Here is an 18,286-nt window from a genome sequence, read left to right on the forward strand (position 1 = left end):
CGAGTAGCTGGGACTACAGGCATGCGCCACCATGCCCGGCTAATTTTTTTTTTTTATATATATATATATATCAGTTGGCCAATTAATTTCTTTCTATTTATAGTAGAGACGGGGTCTCGCTCTTGCTCAGGCTGGTTTTGAACTCCTGACCTTAAGCAATCCACCCGCCTCGGCCTCCCAAGAGCTAGGATTACAGGCGTGAGCCACAGTGCCCGGCCTGTAATTATGTTTGTTAGGCTTAGTGAGGCAGGAAAGGGTTTCATTAACCAGTATGCTAAAAATGGAATTTGAAGCTGAAAAAGACTTAACAATAATAATGCTAAAGTATTCAAGTTGATTGAGAATTTACTCTTAAATTTTGGAATGGTAGCCATCTAAATGTCTAACTTTTTTTGAGGCATAAATATGTTGCTTGACATAGTGAATTTTAATTTTGTAAACAATTTTTTTTTCCTCATCTTCCTCAAGCATGGGGGGTAAAGTACCACCTGCTACTCCGAAAGCTAAATCAGAAGAAAATATAAAGGTAAGTTTTAATTTCATTTGTTATGTTTAGTTATAAAGTACTGTAAGATTTCTTAGGGAGTGCTCTCCTGATTTTTTCAAGATCACTTGGAAATAAGATCTTTTAAAATTTCTGTTGTAGACCAAATTTATGGAATTTGATTTAAAACTGAGAATTTGGGGTTGAATGTTGACCATGCTTTAGAATAAATGACAGTAATTGTTATACATATGTTATATGCATGGCCTGTAAGTGGCAAGTTCTGTGTTGATGTGCCTTTGTAGTTTTCATTATTGTCTTTTAAACACCTAGCACAGGTACTAAAGATATTTTGTTAATACTTACAAAGAAAATGAGCAAGTAACATCAGTAATTCTAAACTTTTTCTGCCCTACTGCCTGAGTAATATTTCTGAGTGAATCGGAAAGCATATGTGGGATCAGGAGGTTGTCAGTAGCTGAAGAGGGAAAATGTACTCTTAAAAATGCTTTCTTGAGAATTTTTTGTTTCTTCCATTGTCTGTTTTCATGTCTAAAAGGTTTTTTGCAAGTTTTCTGATTAGCTGGGATTAGCTGTCTTAAATTGATAAGATTTACTGTTTTATTATTTAGAATCGTAAGTGTGGTTGATCTATTTGGATGTAAAAATAGAAGTTATATCTATGAACAAGTGAAATGAGAAAAGCAAAAGCTCAAAATGTAGTTATCTCTTTCTTAGATGAGTCATTTTATCAGTTTGGTTATTTTCTGAGCCCTAGACAGGATATTTTGCCATTGAATAAACATATATGAAGATAAAATTGTATTTAAACCTTTGTCTCTGCTAAAAAATTTTTGTAATACCTTCTGATTTAGAATTATGACTGGACTTTTCACTGTATTCTAAAGCACCTACTACATTGCACAGTTTATAGGGACTCAGCAAATGTTTTGTAACATTTGATTCCAATGTTTAAGAAAGAAAGGGGGAAGTGACCTAAATGGTTAATGATATACTAATATGATTAAATGAATTGATGTAGGTGGGCTTATAAGGGTACACCCTTCAAGATACACAACATTGTTGAATGGAAAAAACAAAAAGTGTTGTTTCATATATGTAGAGAAAGGAGTTGTCTCATATATGTAGAGAATATCCTAGAATGGGATATACAAGAAACTATACTGGTTACATATAGGATGAGAAGGAAATTTGTTTTCCATCATGTGCACTTTTAACTTCTTTGAATTTTTGTTATGTATTATAGTTCCACAGATCATTTTTTGTAATTCCAAAACTCAAAATAAAAATGTAAAGATTTTTAGTAAATTTGGCATTAAAATGTGATGTGAATGGACGTTGGACTGTTTATAGTCTGTATACCACTTAATGTTCAAACTTTATTTTGCAGAAATAATAATGTGTTGGATTATGGAGGGTTTCTGAACTGTGGTACATGATGAGGGTGTTATATAATATATGCATTGTATTTGCTTTCTAAAATCCAAAAATTTTCAAGTTCTAAAATGCATTATCCTAAAGATTTGGGTAAGAGACTAGACCTATAATTAATTATAAAGGAGAAACAAAAAACTAAAACTAGCTTACCAAAACAAAACAAGGATGGGAGCATTACAATGGAAATATAATGTATGGTGAACAGTTTATATGTGAATTGATATAAATTGGTATAAATATTGGGTATGTTATTAAACACTGATAGCACTATTTGCCTTCCCTTTGCTAGGAAGAAAAAACAGATAGTGAGAAGGCGGAGGAAAACATACAGACAGAGGAACCATCAAGTGAGGAAAGTGATCTAGGTGAGGAGATGGTAGTTAGTTTGTATTTGATAATAATCTATAATATGATCCTGTGTTGATTTTCATTAGATTGACTAAATCAGCTCTGTCTAATAGAAGTAAAATGTGAGCTACATATGAAACTTAGGATTTTCTAGTAGCCACATTTTTAAAAAGTAAAACGAAACATGAAATAGAATACATTTTTTTAAGCTAGTGATAGCTATTTTGGTTAAAATATTGATATACATGTAATCAATATAATAAAATTGTTAATGATTTATTTTCCTTCTTCATAGAAAGGCTTCAAAATTCAGAGTGAATTTTACACATATATCATCCCTCAATTAAGATGTTACATTTATTAGAAATAATTCAGACTTAATAACATTTTATTTGAAAAAGTTGGATCATATACCCAAGTTGTTCTAAACCTAATTTGAAAGTTTTCCAATTACTGAATTGAGTACCAAAAGATTGTTTTTCTTTAGTTCTTGCATCCATGTTGATAAAACTGGTCCATATTTAGAATAATTAATATCTATGCCATGAGTTTGATTTTTTTTGTTTTTGGCTGCAAATTGACAATACTCCATAAATTTAGAAGTCCTTTGAGACTATGAAGATACTGTATTGGGCAATTGGACTATAATTGGGCAATCTCTTATGTCACAGAACCTAAAGAAAAGTACTTGGCGAGTTTTCAGATTTTGAATCAGTTGATCTTTGATATTGTTAGAAAGGTCTTGTATTCTGTTGACAGTTGTTTGGGGGCTTAATTAAAGATTTTTAACTTTTTGTAAAATATCTTTTTTGTCTTTCTCATTATTTTCTAACAATTTCCATGACTGTAATAATAGTTTTGTTTTGTTATTTTAACCAGTTTTATCTAAAAGGATTTTGTTTTTTGTGCCCATATAAAATTTTTATAAACAAACTGAGTTTCTGTTAAAAATTGATTAAGGCCGGGCGTGGTGGCTCACGCCTGTAATCCTAGCACTCTGGGAGGCCGAGGCGGGCAGATTGCTCGAGGTTAGGAGGTCGAAACCAGCCTGAGCAAGACCCTGTCTTTACTAAAAATAGAAAGAAATTAGTTGACCAACTAAAAATATACATACAAAAAGTTAGTCGGGCATGGTGGCGCATGCCTGTAGTCCCAGCTGCTCCGGAGGCTGAGGCAGCAGGATTGCTTGAGCCCTGGAGTTTGAGGTTGCTGTGAGCTAGGCTGATGCCACGGCACTCACTCTAGCTTGGGCGACAAAGTGAGTCTCCGTCTCAAAAAAAAAAAAAAATTGATTAAAAATTTTTTGTTGTGCCCTTGTTAAAAGGTATGAACTTTTGGTTGTAACCTGAATAAGGTCTGTTGATCTAATGTACAGGATGGTTATAATAATGTATTATATGCTTGAAATTTGTTAATAGGCTAGTTCTTGAGTGCTCTCACCTAAATAAATATTTGGGATTGATAAGTTAATTAACTTGACAGAGGGAATCATTTCACAGTGTGTGATCACAGTATCTGCAAAGTACAGTAAAATGAAGCACAATAAAATGAAATATGCATGTATGTCAAGACCACATTGAAGGCTGGGTGGTGGTGAGCACCTATAGTCCCAACTACTTAGGAGGCTGAGAGGCAGAAGGATCACTTGAGTACAGGAGTTTGAGGTTGCTGTGAGGTAGGCTGATGCCACGGCCCTCTATGCCAGGCAACAGAGCAAGACTCTGTCTCAAAAAATAAACCCACCAGATTATACATCTTAAAATATGCAATCATTATTTGTCAATCATGTCAATTTTTGAAAATTTTTGTGTGTGTTGGATGTGAATTCTGATCTCAGGCAGCTGATTTTAATTTCATTGATTCATTTTTGATTGTTAGGAAGAAACTTATCAAATTCACTCTATTTGTAAAAAAATCTCTTAATTTGTCCACTTTATTATTTAAAAATTTATAATTGTTATTTTGTTTTGATCTGTTGCAGCAAATTACAGTTGTCATTTAGCATAAAACTTTTAGGATATCTCTTTTTAGTCTTTACTGATTTGGTTATAGGACTAGCCTTGGAATTTGATCCTGCCTTAGTAGTAAGCCTTTATTTTAAAATCAAAATTTGCCCATACTTTTAAAAATGAAAATAATTATATTAAAATTAAATATGTCATTATGATTTAAAGTATCACTGTAACTTGTGTTATCTGCATAAAATATTTTTTAAAACATTATAATTGGCCAACATGGTGGCTCATGCCCATAATTTCAAGACTTTGGGGAAGGCCGAAAAGCAGGATTGCTTGAGGCTAAGAGTTGGAGACCACCGTGAGCAACATAGCTTAGACTCCCATCTCTACAAAAAATAAGAGAAATATAAAAATGAGCCAGGTGTGATAGTGTGGCCTAGGCGGGAGGATCGCTCGAGGTCAGGAGTTAAAGACCAGCCTGAGCAAGAGTAAATCCGAGTCTCTACTAAAAATAGAAAGAAATTAATTGGCCAACAAAAAATATATAGAAAACATTAGCTGGGCGTGGTGGTGCATGCCTGTAGTCCTAGCTACTCAGGAGGCTGAGGCAGAAGGATTGCTTGTGCCTAGGAGTTTGAGGTTGCTGTGAGCTAGGCTGATGCCACAGCACCCTAGCCCAGGCAACAGAGTGAGACCCTGTCTCAAAAAAAAACCCAAAAACATCATGGTACATCAGTGTGTACAAAAAAATTATTTGAACTGAAATCAATTTGTTGACAGTGACTAAATCTATGGTGTATTTCTGTGTAATACTAGAAACTAGAAACTATGCACACAAATGTTCCCACTGCAGTCTTTTCATAAGTATCTTACGTGATGTGACAGTTAAAGTGAAACGTAATCTTACCAAAACAATATAGTGTTTAATAGGGAAATATTTTTTAGTGCCTCCATATTTAAGTTAAAATTAGTTAAAATATTTAGTTCATTAGTTGCACTAGCCATACATAGTTAATCAGTTTTTTATAGTCAAGTGTGGGTAGTGACTACCATAATATATAGTGCAAGTCTTACTGTCATTTTCTCAACTTTGGCAGAAATTGATAATGAAGGTGTGATTGAACCAGACACTGATGCCCCGCAAGAAATGGGAGATGAAAATGTAGAGGTGAGTTCAATGATTTTATTTTCTGCTTGTTGTAAGGAATGTGAAGGTGTCCTCCCTTGTTGCAATAATTTTATATCATGATTCTTCCAGGAAGAGCATATAGTAGATCTTTCTCTGACTTAAGGCATTTAGGAAAGCATTTTTTTTTTTTTTTTTGAGACAGAGTCTCGCTTTTGTTGCCCAGGCTAGAGTGAGTGCCGTGGCGTCAGCCTAGCTCACAGCAACCTCAAACTCCTGGGCTCGAGTGATCCTTCTGCCTCAGCCTCCCGGGTAGCTGGGACTACAGGCATGTGCCACCATGCCCGGCTAATTTTTTTATATATATATCAGTTGGCCAATTAATTTCTTTCTATTTATAGTAGAGACGGGGTCTCGCTCAGGCTGGTTTTGAACTCCTGACCTTGAGCAATCCACCCGCCTCGGCCTCCCAAGAGCTAGGATTACAGGCGTGAGCCACAGCGCCCGGCCTTAGGAAAGCATTTTATATTACTTCTTAAAATATTTGTGAAAATTCCCATATTATTTTTAACCCTTCTAACAGTGTCTGAAATCCCTGTTATTATCTGTTTCACCTGCTCTTTTAAATTTGCATCTAATTTGACTTTTCTTTTTTTTTTTTTTGAGACAGAGTCTCACTTTGTTGCCCAGGCTAGAGTGAGTGCCGTGGCGTCAGCCTGGCTCACAGCAACCTCAATCTCTGGGGCTCAGCGATCCTCCTGCCTCAGCCTCCCGAGTAGCTGGGACTACAGGCATGTGCCACCATGCCCGGCTAATTTTTTGTATATATATTTTTAGTTGGTCAATTAATTTATTTCTATTTTTGGTAGAGACGGGGTCTCGCTCAGGCTGGTTTCGAACTCCTGACCTCAAGCAATCCACCCGCCTCGGCCTCCCAAAGTGCTAGGATTACAGGCGTGAGCCACCGCGCCCGGCCTTAATTTGACTTTTCTTTGCACTATAAAGTGAAATTCACCTAAAGTATTTACCTATAAGTGGAATTTCCCCTTAATGGAATATCTAATGCCAAGTTGTATTCCAAAATGTTTTTTTCACATTGGGCCCTCAATGGGGTGAAAATTGGTTCTTGGGAGAGGAGCTTGAAAAAATTTTAGATATCACAATGGTTAATAGTCCCGCTAAGGGCCATAACACATTAAACATATGTGCAGTATATCTGTGGTATTAAAATGGGGTGTGGAAAATGTCTTAAAAAATTCCATTGTAGCTGAAAATGAAAAAAAGTTGAGAAACACTGTTATTTTATTTTATTATTTTTTGAGACAGAGTCTCACTCTGTTGCTTGGGCTAGAGTGCTGTGGCATCAGTCTAGCTCACAGCAACCTCAAACTCCTGGGCTCAAGCGATACTCCTGCCTCAGCCTCCTGAGTAGCTGGGACTACAGGCATGTGCCACCATGCCCGACTAATTTTTTCTATATATTTTTAGTTGGCCAATTAATTTCTTTCTATTTTTTTTAGTAGAGATGGGGTCTTGCTCTTGCTCAGGCTGGTTTCGAACTCCTGACCTTGAGGAATCCGCCTGCCTGGGCCTCCCAGAGTGCTAGGATAACACTGTCATATCTTAATGGCAGTTTTGAAAGATCGGTCCATATCCTCAATACTTGATACTGTCATTTCATCTTCTCTAGTCTTGTGTGAAGTGTGTGGCTTTTCATTTACGTTTTCCTGGTTCTTAATAAAGTAGAGCTTATTCTAATGTTTCGTGGTCATTCACAGGCTTTTGTTGTGTTCAGACCTTTTCCCCATTTGTTTGCCGTGGTGTTTGTCTTTTTTGTTACTGATTTGTAGTTCATTTTTTTTCTTTGAGACAGAGTCTCACTTTGTTGCCCAGGCTAGAGTGAGTGCCGTGGCGTCAGCCTTGCTCACAGCAGTGTCAAACTCCTGGGCTCAAGTGATCCTACTGCCTCAGCCTCCCAAGTAGCTGGGACTACAGGCATACACCACCTTGCCCGGCTAATTTTTTTTATATATACTTTTAGTTGGTCAATTAATTTCTTTCTATTTTTAGTAGAAACAGGGTCTCGCTCAGGCTGGTCTCGAACTCCTGAGCTCAAGCAGTCCTCCTGCCTCGGCCTCCCAGAGTGCTAGGATTACAGGCGTGAGCCACTGTGCCCGGCCTGTAGTTCATTTTTTTTCGTACATTTTTCCTTTCCTCACCTCAGTTGATCAGGATGTAGTCCATTTTAATATTCTAGATACTAACAGTTCCTAGTGCTACATATATTTTCTTCCAGTTTGTGGCTTGCTTTCACTTTTTGTGTTGTCTCAATAAAAAGTGTCTTTTAGGCCGGGTGTGGTGCCTCACGCCTGTAATCCTAGCACTCCGGGAGGCCGAGGCAGGAGGATTGCTGGAGCTCAGGAGTTGGACACCAGCCTGAGCAAGAGTGAGACCCTGTCTCTACTATAAATAGAAAGAAAATTAGCCAGGTGCGTGGCTGTAGTCCTATCTACTAGGGAGGCTGAGGCAGGAGGATCACTTGAGCCCAGGAATTTGAGGTTGCTGTGAGCTAGGCTAATGCTACGGCACTCTAGCAGAGGCTACAGAGTGGGACTGTCTCAAAAAAAAAAAAAAAAGTGTCTTTTAATCCAGTGTCTTTTAGATTGATTATTCTTTTGTATTTTATGCTTTATTACCTTAAGGTTATAATTACTATAGTACATTTTTTTTCCTTATAAAAATTTTTAACGTTAGCCTTTCACTTTCAATCTTCCTGTCAGTACCATTATTAAAAAATTCCTACCAGGCCGGGCGCGGTGGCTCACGCCTATAATCCTAGCACTCTGGGAGGCCGAGGCGGGCGGATTGCTCGAGGAGTTCGAAACCAGCCTGAGCAAGAGTGAGACCCCATCTCTACTATAAATAGAAAGAAATTAATTGGCCAACTAATATATATATATAGAAAAAATCAGCCGGGCATGGTGGCACATGCCTGTAGTCCCAGCTACTTGGAAGGCTGAGGCAGCAGGATTGCTTGAGCCCAAGAGTTTGAGGTTGCTGTGAGGTAGGCTGATGCCACAGCACTCATTCTAGCCTGGGCAACAGAGTGAGACTCTGTCTCAAAAAAAAAAAAAAAAAAATCCTACCAATGCTAAAATTATGCTATTTCTGTATGTGTGGGTTTGTTTGCAGACTTTCTTGTTCTACTTGTCTAATTTTTTTCTGTACTTTAATGTCACATTGTCTTATATAGCTTCATACTAAGTCTTGTTATTTTGTAGGGCAAAGACCTCAAAAACCAGAATTATTTTGGCTGTTCTTTGCTTTGTTTTTCCATATAAATTTTAGTGTTGGATTGTCTAATCTCCCCCAACTCCAAATAATTTTTCCCCCTCTTGCATTAAATCTAAATCAAGTTAGGGAGAAGATACATCTTCTCACTGTTGAGTTTATCTATGAATGTGGTGTCTATCTAATCTTTAGGTCTTTTTAAAGTATCTTTCAGTAACTTCCATTTTCCCTGGAAAATGTCTTATGGATCTTTGTCAAGAACAAATATAAGTACTTTTGGTCAACTGTTTGTAAAAGGAGTCTTTAAAAAGTATATGTTCTGTTTATTGATGGCATTCCTTCTGTTTGATGTGTGTAGGTTTATTATGTTTTATTTATTCTACTTAGGAGTCACTGAGCATCTTAAATTCTAGGGTTATTAACTTTAACTTTGAAATATTTTCAACTATTATTTAATTCATATATTGCCTCTTCCCCATTCTCTTTATAATTCTGAAGCCCTGATTAGATAATGTTAGACTTTTTCCGCAAAGTTTCATCTCTTTAGCACTCTGTTGAAGTACGTATGCTTTCTATGTTTAATGTGTTCCATTGATATTTGAATTGGAATGTTTATGGTTTTCATTTTGGCACTTTCACTTTGATTCTTTTTTAAATTTATTTTTCTTACAGCCTTTCAATTGGTTGAATTGCTTTGATTCTTTTTAATTTCTACTTGGTTATTTATAAGTCCCTTGCTTTTTACTTGTTTTGAGAATTTGCTTTTAATAGACACATTAAATTCTTTGTTGAACTCTCTTGTTGGTCTTAGTCTTCTGTTATTTTTCCTGGCTTTTGCCCATTGATGTATCTTTCTTACATGTGTGTATTTCTGAGGGAAGGAGGGAGAAAGATTTTTTTTTTTGAGACAGAGTCTCGCTTTGTTGCCCAGGCTAGAGTGAGTGCCATGGCGTCAGCCTAGCTCACAGCAACCTCAAACTCCTGGGCTCAAGCAATCCTGCTGCCTCAGCCTCCCAACTAGCTGGGACTACAGGCATGCACCACCATGCCCCGCTAATTTTTTCTATATATATATTAGTTGGCCAATTAATTTCTTTCTATTTATGGTAGAGACGGGGTCTTGCTCTTGCTCTGGCTGGTTTCGAACTCCTGACCTCGAGCAATCCGCCCGCCTCGGCCTCCCAGAGTGCTAGGATTACAGGCGTGAGCCACCGCGCCCAGCCGGGAGAAAGATTTTGACCATGAGTTCTTTGCACTTGTGGAAAATTTTTGAGGCCTAGGTAAGAATGTGTGTACCTCTAAAGGAATGTGTTTGCCTACATCTAGGCTATGAGTTGGCACTGCCAACTCAAGGACCACTTTAAATTCTCAGTATGTTTTTTTTTTAACTACACAGGTAATGTAGAATTCTAAATAAAAGGCTGGCATGTGGTTTTGAATTTTCAAGAGTTTTTATCATCTCTACTTGACTGTCCCTTTCTGTAGGACAGGTTTTTTTTTTTGTTTACCATTATCCTGGTATAGGCATTTAGAGTTCCATATTTATTTTGAGGGTGTCTGGTTAGACCACATACGTTCTCTTCATCTGAATCTAAACTTTGTGTCCTGTGTTCTGCATCACCTTCAAAATAAAATTGTAGCCTGGTGTGGTAGTTCATGTGTCTAATTTCTGTACTTTGGGAGGCTGAGGTAAGGGGGTTATTTGAGACCAGGAGTTTGTAACAAGCATGGACAATTTAGCAAGACCCTCTCTCTACAAAAAAAAAAATAAAAATTTCTTCCATTCTTTTAAAAAAATTTTGACACCATGCACAGTGGCTCATGTCTGTAATCCTTGCACTTGAGAGGCTAAAGCAGGTGGATCACTTGAGGCCAGCCTGGGCAATATAGAGGAGGCCCTGTCCCTGCAAAAATTTTTTTAAAAATTAGCCAGGCATCTGGCATGTACCTGTAGTGCCAGCTACTCAGGAGGCTAAGTTGGAGGATCACTTGGGCCCTGGAATTGGAGGCTGCAGTGAGCTATCATCATGCCACTGCACTCCAGCCTGGGTGACAGAGCAAGACCTCATTTCATTCATTCGTTTGTTCATTCATTAATAAATAAATTGTGTGTGCGTGTGTGTATGTACATATATATATATATATATATATATATATATATATATATGTCAAAAATTTGCAGGGGCTAGGCAGAGTGGCTCATGCCTGTAATCCTAGCACTTATGGAGGCCCAGGAGGAGGGATTGCTTCAAGCGAGGAGTTCGAGACTGGCCTAAGCAAGAGCAAGACCCAGTCTCTACCAAAAATAGAAAAATAAGGCATGGTGGTGCACAACTGTAGCCCAACTACTTGGGAGGCTGAGGCAGGAGATTCGCTTGAGTCTAGGAGTTTGAGGTTGCAGTGAGCTATGATGATGCCACTGCACTGTATCTTGGATGACAGAGTAAGACCTCATCTCAAAAAAAAATTATAGGAATTTTTATTGGAATTGCCTTGAATTTATTGAGTAACGGTAGATTTGAAACATTTAAAATAATCTCTTTCTATGAATATAGGGAATGTATGTCAAAATTTCTTGAAGTTGTCTTTTCTGTCTTTTAATAGAATTTTACTTTTTCCTTTGTGGAAGTCTTGTGTGATTCTTAGAAACAGTGCTTTGTAAATGATTTTTCGTGGTGTGGTGGAACTCTGGTTTTTGTTTTTTCTTTATGTTGCTCTTATGTCTGACAACTTAATTGAATTATCTTATTAGATCTAATAACTTGTCATCATTTCCGTTGGATTTTCTAGGCAAATGTAAAGACTGTTTGCTAATTTCCTTCCAGTTGTTTTTTTTTTTTTGAGACAGAGTCTCACTTTGTTGCTCAGGCTAGAGTGAGTGCCGTGGCATCAGCCTAGCTCACAGCAACCTCAAACTCCTGGGCTCAAGCGATCCTACTGCCTCAGCCTCCCGAGTAGCTGGGACTAAAGGCATGTGCCACCATGCCCAGCTAATTTTTTCTATATTTATTAGTTGGCCAATTAATTGCTTTCTATTTATAGTAGAGACGGGGTCTCGCTCTTGCTCAGGCTGGTTTCGAACTCCTGACCTCAAGCCCGCCTTGGCCTTCCAGTGTGCTAGGATTACGGGCGTGAGCCAACGCACCCAGCCTTCCTTCCAGTTTTTAAGCGTACCAAATCATTTTTTTTCATGGATTAGCCAGCACCTCCATTTTATACAGTGGTATTGGTAAAGTGGATTTTTTTTTCCCTATAGTTAAAGGAATTGCTTCTGAACTTTTGGTTTGAGGCAGGATGTTTGCTGTAAGTTTTTTTCTTACATCTTTGTGCTGTCAGCATCTTGTACAGTGTTCTAAGTGCTCAATAGATGTTTACAAGAACAAAGGAATGAGATCTTTCTCTTCTGAAGATTCAAGCCTAAAAAGAACTAATTACTTCTTTCTGAGGAGATTGGATTTAATATAAAGGTCATGTTCAGGGCAGAGTGTAGGGAGTGAAATTTATTTAGTATAAAAGGCTGAAAACGCATTCTGTATTCTCAGTAGTTATCATAATTATCCTCTTTGCTCTCTGGAGACTAGAGAAGAGTGAACGAAAATGGATGTTGTGACTGCCTCTTCCTCATCCCTAAGACTGTCAAAATTGATTCTCCCTCTCTTGCTTTCGCTACTACTACTAAATTTACTTTCATTTTCCCTCTAGATAACCGAGGAGATGATGGATCAGGCAAATGATAAGAAAGTTGCAGCCATTGAAGCCCTAAATGATGGTGAGTAATTTTTTTTTCTCTTTGCTACAGACTCTTCTTTTACCTATTCAGCTTTTAATTTATACCCATCAATTGTTACCAGCCACTGCTCTTCCAGACCATTTGTTTTCTGTGCTAATCTTCTCTTCATTTCCCTATCACCTAAGATTTCTATCCAACATTTATTTATTTAGTTCCTTCTATATTCCTGGCAGTTTTATGCTTTTGTGTACATTATTTCCATGAAACCTCTTACTAACCCATTTATAGATTAACAACGTGAGAGCTCAGAGGGGCTGTGATTTGCCAAGGATCTTTGCCATACTTCATTATTTTTGTCACTTGTTTTGGCATATTGTCCTTTACCCCCCATTTTCTTATTTATTGTGTCACTAATATTTAACAAAATGAAAATGAACCTACCACTTAATAAATCATGTTTTTGTTTTTCCACATTTCTTTCTATACTGTCTGTTCATGTGAGTTGTGTAAATGTAACCTAGTTCTAATTTTCAAATATATGCTATTCTATAGTGTAGTCTAAGTGATAAAATATTAGTATTTTAAGCCAGGGATTGTGAGTTCAAGCTCCACGCAGGCTTGCCAAAGGCACTTTTGTTTGGAAAATATAGTTAAAAGCTGGACTGTGGAGCCAGAGTGCCTTTCTTGGGGGGAGGAGTCGGGGAAGGGAGAGACTACAGGCTCTCAACACCACACCTGGCTAATTTTTAAATTTTTTTAGGGATGGAGTCTCACTATTGCCCAGGTTGGTCTTAAACTCCTGGCCTCAAGCGATAGAGTGCCTTTATTTGAACCTAGTCTGGTACTTAACTGTGGCTGTTTTCCCACTGCAGCAGCATCACTGAGAAGTTATTACAGATTGTATGTTCTTCAAAGCCTAAAATTACTATATAGGCCTTTCCAGAAAAAGTTTGCCAACTCATAACTAGATGATAGGAGGAGCCATTTATTTAGTTGGGAAGATAAGGATGAGGAATAGATTTGGAGATCGCTTACGAATTAAGAGTTGAGATTTGAATATGGTAGGTGTGAGTTGCTTATTAGAGATCCAAGTGTAATTACCTATAGTAGCTATCTGTAGTTGTAACTAATAAGACTGAATATTTTTCTGTCTAGTTTTCATGAGTTCTTTTTAAAGTCCTTTACTCATTCACTAACTGGATAAATTATTTTTCACAGTGAATTGTGACATTTATTTTAAAATTGTTTTTGGCTTGTCTCCCCAAGAATTAAACTTTGCGCAAAGAACTCTTCTAATTTTATAGTGTGTTTTAGTTCTTGAATATTTAAGAGACTAATAAAGATGTTAACTGTGAGAATAGGATACAGTCAATAAATTTTAAATATAGGTTATAGTATTTTATGAATTCTAGCTTTCTTGAATTTTTGTACCCTTTCTTCAATAGTATATTGCTGTGGTTTATAAAAATCAGCCCTGTGAAGTTATATGGGTATTTTTTCCTTTTTAAGCTTAATTTTATCCTTTTGATTTAATGATACAAAAAAATCAATGGAATAAAATTAATTTACCTTATCCTTTTTTTTGAGACAGAGTCTCACTCTGTTGCCTGGGCTAGAGTGGCTTGGCGTCAGCCTAGCTCACAGCAACCTCAGCCTCCTGGGCTCAAGCAACCCTTCTACCTCAGCCTCCTGAATAGCTGGGACTACAGGCATGCACTACCATGCCCAGCTAATTTTTCCTATATATTTTTAGTTGGCCAATTAATTTTTTTCTATTTTTAGTAGAGACGGGGTATCACTTTTGCTCAGGCTGGTTTAAACTCCTGACCTTGAATGATCCTCCTGCCTTTGCCTCCCAGAGTGCTAGGATCACAGGTGTGAGCCACCGCGCCCAGCCACATTTATTATTTTTAATAGAGACAGGGTTTCACTTTGTTGCCTAGGCTGGTGTCCAACTCCTCGCCTCTCAAATCCTCCTGCCGTGGCCTCCCAAAGTGCTGGGATTACAGGTGTAAAAGCATTGTACCTGGTACCTCTGTATTTTTGTTCTCTGAATATTTCTCAGTAACTTTTGTTTTACTTTAGGTGAACTACAGAAAGCCATTGACTTGTTCACAGATGCCATCAAGCTGAATCCTCGGTTGGCCATTTTGTATGCCAAGAGAGCCAGGTGAGAACTCAACAGAAAAGTATCCCCGGGTGAATAATTTCTGCTTGTTTGCTTAAATAGAATTGCTTCTATGGGTATCCCAAAGTTTTTAGTGTCTGAAATGAATACTTTTTAATTTCACACTTATTTTTTAGTGTCTTCATCAAATTACAGAAGCCAAATGCTGCCATCCGAGATTGTGATAGAGCCATTGAAATAAATCCTGATTCAGCTCAGCCTTACAAATGGAGAGGGAAAGCACACAGGTAAATAATGTAACTTAATTATTTTCAGAACTCTTTAAATTTTTTTTGAAAACTCAGAATCACTATGGGCTTAATTTTCAAAGTAATCTGTCCTTAGTGTGAAGAATTGAGAGGATTCTGTAGGGAGTAAATAAGAAAATAATTCTATTCCCTTTCATTCAAAGAAAACTATTAATTTTTGACCACACGCAGGAAATGTAAGGATTTTTTCCTGAAAATTCCAAGAAAAGAGAGAATGACCTTATGTCAGTGTCATACAGATTTTCTCTTATTTTTAGACTCATCGTAACTTAATATTGAACTACATATGTGTGTGTGTGCGCGCGCGCGCTCAGGGAATATACCAGCTTGAAACTACTTCAGTCACTGCTGGGTCACCTGAAAAATATGGAAAAGGGGAAAATAAAAAGGTGAATTTAACCTAGATTAATAATCATTCCTGGCGGCAAAACTTAATGGTACACCAGAGTATTTGTGTCTTGGGAGTGAAGTGACCAATGAGACTCACATCTTAGTTACATGGATTGAAAAGGTGCTATACCTCAAGTGTTGATGGAGATAAAAGATGGATCTGCATGGGGCAACTGTAATAGGTGACTCAAAGTAGCTCTAGTGATTTCTGTGAAGATACATGTAAAGTTAAAGGTAAAAAATTGAAATAAAGTTTATTAATGCTGTGTGTGTATAGGAAAAGCACATGCATTGCTGGTGATTGTTTTGGAATCCCGTTAGTCTTGAGCGTTTCTTTGCCTTTGGTATGAGATAATACAAGCTCATCTTGTACATTGCTTGTCTCAGACTTGTAATAAACCATTTTTCAGGGAAATCATGATTTATTTTGTGGAAGCTAAGATTTGGGTAGTAGGGGTCTATATGTTCCTTGGTTCTGGTATGAACTGTTGCTTCAATTGTCAGAGAACAAAAGATTTCTTTTTTTTTTTTTTTGAGACAGAGTCTCGCTTTGTTGCCCAGGCTAGAGTGAGTGCCGTGGCGTCAGCCTAGCTCACAGCAACCTCAAACTCCTGGCTCAAGCAATCCTCCTGCCTCAGCCTCCCAAGTAGCTGGGACTACAGGCATTCGCCACCATGCCCAGCTAATTTTTGTATATATATTAGTTGGCCATTTAATTTCTTTCTATTTATAGTAGAGACGGGGTCTCACTCTTGCTCAGGCTGGTTTCGAACTCCTGACCTCAAGCAATCCGCCCTCCTCGGCCTCCCAGAGAGCTAGGATTACAGCCGTGAGCCACCGCGCCCGGCAAAAGATTTCTTTTTCTTTTTTTTTTTTTTTTTACTGTTATTTTCATTTATTTTATGTTACATCTATTCCCGTGCCATAAGTTTTTGTTTCTTGAGTTTCTTCTGGGATATCTTTTTCTTCTGTGCAACCTCCTCTTCTGGTTTTGGAACAATTTGTTCCTTTTCAGTGAGGATCATCTCGATGTGGCAGGGGGAGCTCATGTATGGATTAATCCGACCATGAGCTCTGTAAGTTCGGCGACGCATCTTGGGTGCTTTGTTCACCTGGATATGCTCAATGACCAGAGAATCTACATCCAAACCCTTAAGTTCAGCATTACTCTCTGCATTTTTAAGCATGTGCAGCAAAAATTCAGCACTCTTCTTGGGCCACCAACCCTGTGTCCAGCCCCACTGTTTGGCCTGGGCACACCTACCAACTCTACCATTGTAACGTCGGAATGGTACACATTGTTTCTTTTTTTTTTTTTTTTTGAGACAGAGTCTCGCTTTGTTGCCTAGGCTAGAGTGAGTGCCATGGCATCAGCCTACCTCACAGCAACCTCAATCTCCTGGCTCAAGCAATCCTTCTGCCTCAGCCTCCCAAGTAGCTGGGACTACAGGCATGCGCCACCATGCCCGGCTAATTTTTTCTATATATATATTAGTTGGCCAATTAATTTCTTTCTATTTATAGTAGAGACAGGGTCTCGCTCTTGCTCAGGCTGGTTTCAAACTCCTGACCTGGAGCAATCCGCCCGCCTCGGCCTCCCAGAGAGCTAGGATTACAGGCATGAGCCACCACGCCCGGCCCACATTGTTTCTTTTTTTTTTTTTTTTTTTTTTTTTGAGACAGAGTCTCGCTTTGTTGCCCAGGCTAGAGTGAGTGCCGTGGCGTCAGCCTAGCTCACAGCAACCTCAAACTCCTGGGCTCGAGTGATCCTTCTGCCTCAGCCTCCCGAGTAGCTGGGACTACAGGCATGCGCCACTATGCCCGGCTAATTTTTTTTTTATATATATATCAGTTGGCCAATTAATTTCTTTCTATTTATAGTAGAGACGGGGTCTCGCTCTTGCTCAGGCTGGTTTTGAACTCCTGACCTTGAGCAATCCGCCCGCCTCGGCCTCCCAAGAGCTAGGATTACAGGCGTGAGCCACAGCGCCCGGCCCACATTGTTTCTTTAAAGTGACATCTTTCAGATACTTGGTGGCTTTTCGTATATGCATACCCTTGATGGCCTGGGCAGTTTCACGAGTGTTCTTGAAGTGAACACGAAGATTTGAACCTCTTGACTTGCATGATTTTGTGGGGTTTTCTGGGTCAAGTGAATAGCGAACCATTTTCACAAATCACCTCAGGCCGCTTGAGGGGAAGAGCAAAAGATTTCTTAAATGATGATTTTATGTAAAGGCTCTTAAAATTGAGTTTATACTGGTATTTTTAATTACAGTTTAACATTAAATGTTTTCCCTTGCCTTTTGATGTTGTATTTTTGATACTTGTATACTACATTCAAAATTTTTATGCCTAATACATTTACTTGTGTAAGCCTATGATATATGTAAAATTATTTCAGAATTATAATACCTTGAAAATAAAAAATGACCAGCCTGAGCAAAAGTGAGACCCCCATCTCTACTAAAAATGGAAAAATTAGCCAGGTGTTTTGGTGCATGCCTATAGTCCCAGCTGCTTAAGAGGCTGAGGAGGGAGAATTACTTGAGCCCAGGAGTTTGAGGTTGCAGTGAGCTATGATGATGCCACTGTACTCTAGCCCAGGTGACAGAGTGAAACCCTGTCTCAAAAAATAAATAAATTGGCTGGGTGTGGTGACTCCTACCTATAATCCTAGCACTCTGGGGGGTGGAGGTGGGAGGATCACTCAAAGTCAAGAGTTCAAGACCAGCCTGAGCAAGAGCGAGACCCTGTCTTTATTAAAAATAGAAAGAAATTAGCTGATCAATTAAAAATACAAAAAATCAGCCAGGCATGGTGGCGCATGCCTGTAGTCACAGCTACTGGAGAGGCTGAGACAGAAAGATTGCTTAAGCTGAGGAGTTTGAGGTTGCTGTGAGCCAGGCTGATGCCACAGCACTGTAGCCCAGGCAACAGAGCAAGACTCTATCTCAAAAAAAATAAAAATGAAAAAAAAAATATATATATATATACACACAACAGTCAAAATAACTGGGTTGTTTGTTTTTTAAGAGATAGGGTCTTGCTCTGTCTAGTAGGCT

General features: G+C 38.3%; 1 protein-coding gene across 1 annotated transcript in view; it reads left to right on the forward strand.

Moving 5' to 3' along the window:
• Positions 1 to 18,286, forward strand: part of ST13 (ST13 Hsp70 interacting protein) — a 34,262-nt gene that overhangs the window by 6,775 nt on the left and 9,201 nt on the right. Inside the window, exons 2-7 of the mRNA XM_012741766.3 lie at positions 469 to 526; positions 2,232 to 2,307; positions 5,346 to 5,416; positions 12,368 to 12,434; positions 14,481 to 14,565; positions 14,700 to 14,810. Of these exons, the coding sequence (XP_012597220.1) occupies positions 469 to 526; positions 2,232 to 2,307; positions 5,346 to 5,416; positions 12,368 to 12,434; positions 14,481 to 14,565; positions 14,700 to 14,810 (468 nt within the window). The remainder of the gene's footprint in view (positions 1 to 468; positions 527 to 2,231; positions 2,308 to 5,345; positions 5,417 to 12,367; positions 12,435 to 14,480; positions 14,566 to 14,699; positions 14,811 to 18,286) is intronic.

The sequence above is a fragment of the Microcebus murinus genome, chromosome 10 (assembly GCF_040939455.1).
Source record: "Microcebus murinus isolate Inina chromosome 10, M.murinus_Inina_mat1.0, whole genome shotgun sequence".
In the NCBI taxonomy this organism is placed as follows: Eukaryota; Metazoa; Chordata; class Mammalia; order Primates; family Cheirogaleidae; genus Microcebus; species Microcebus murinus.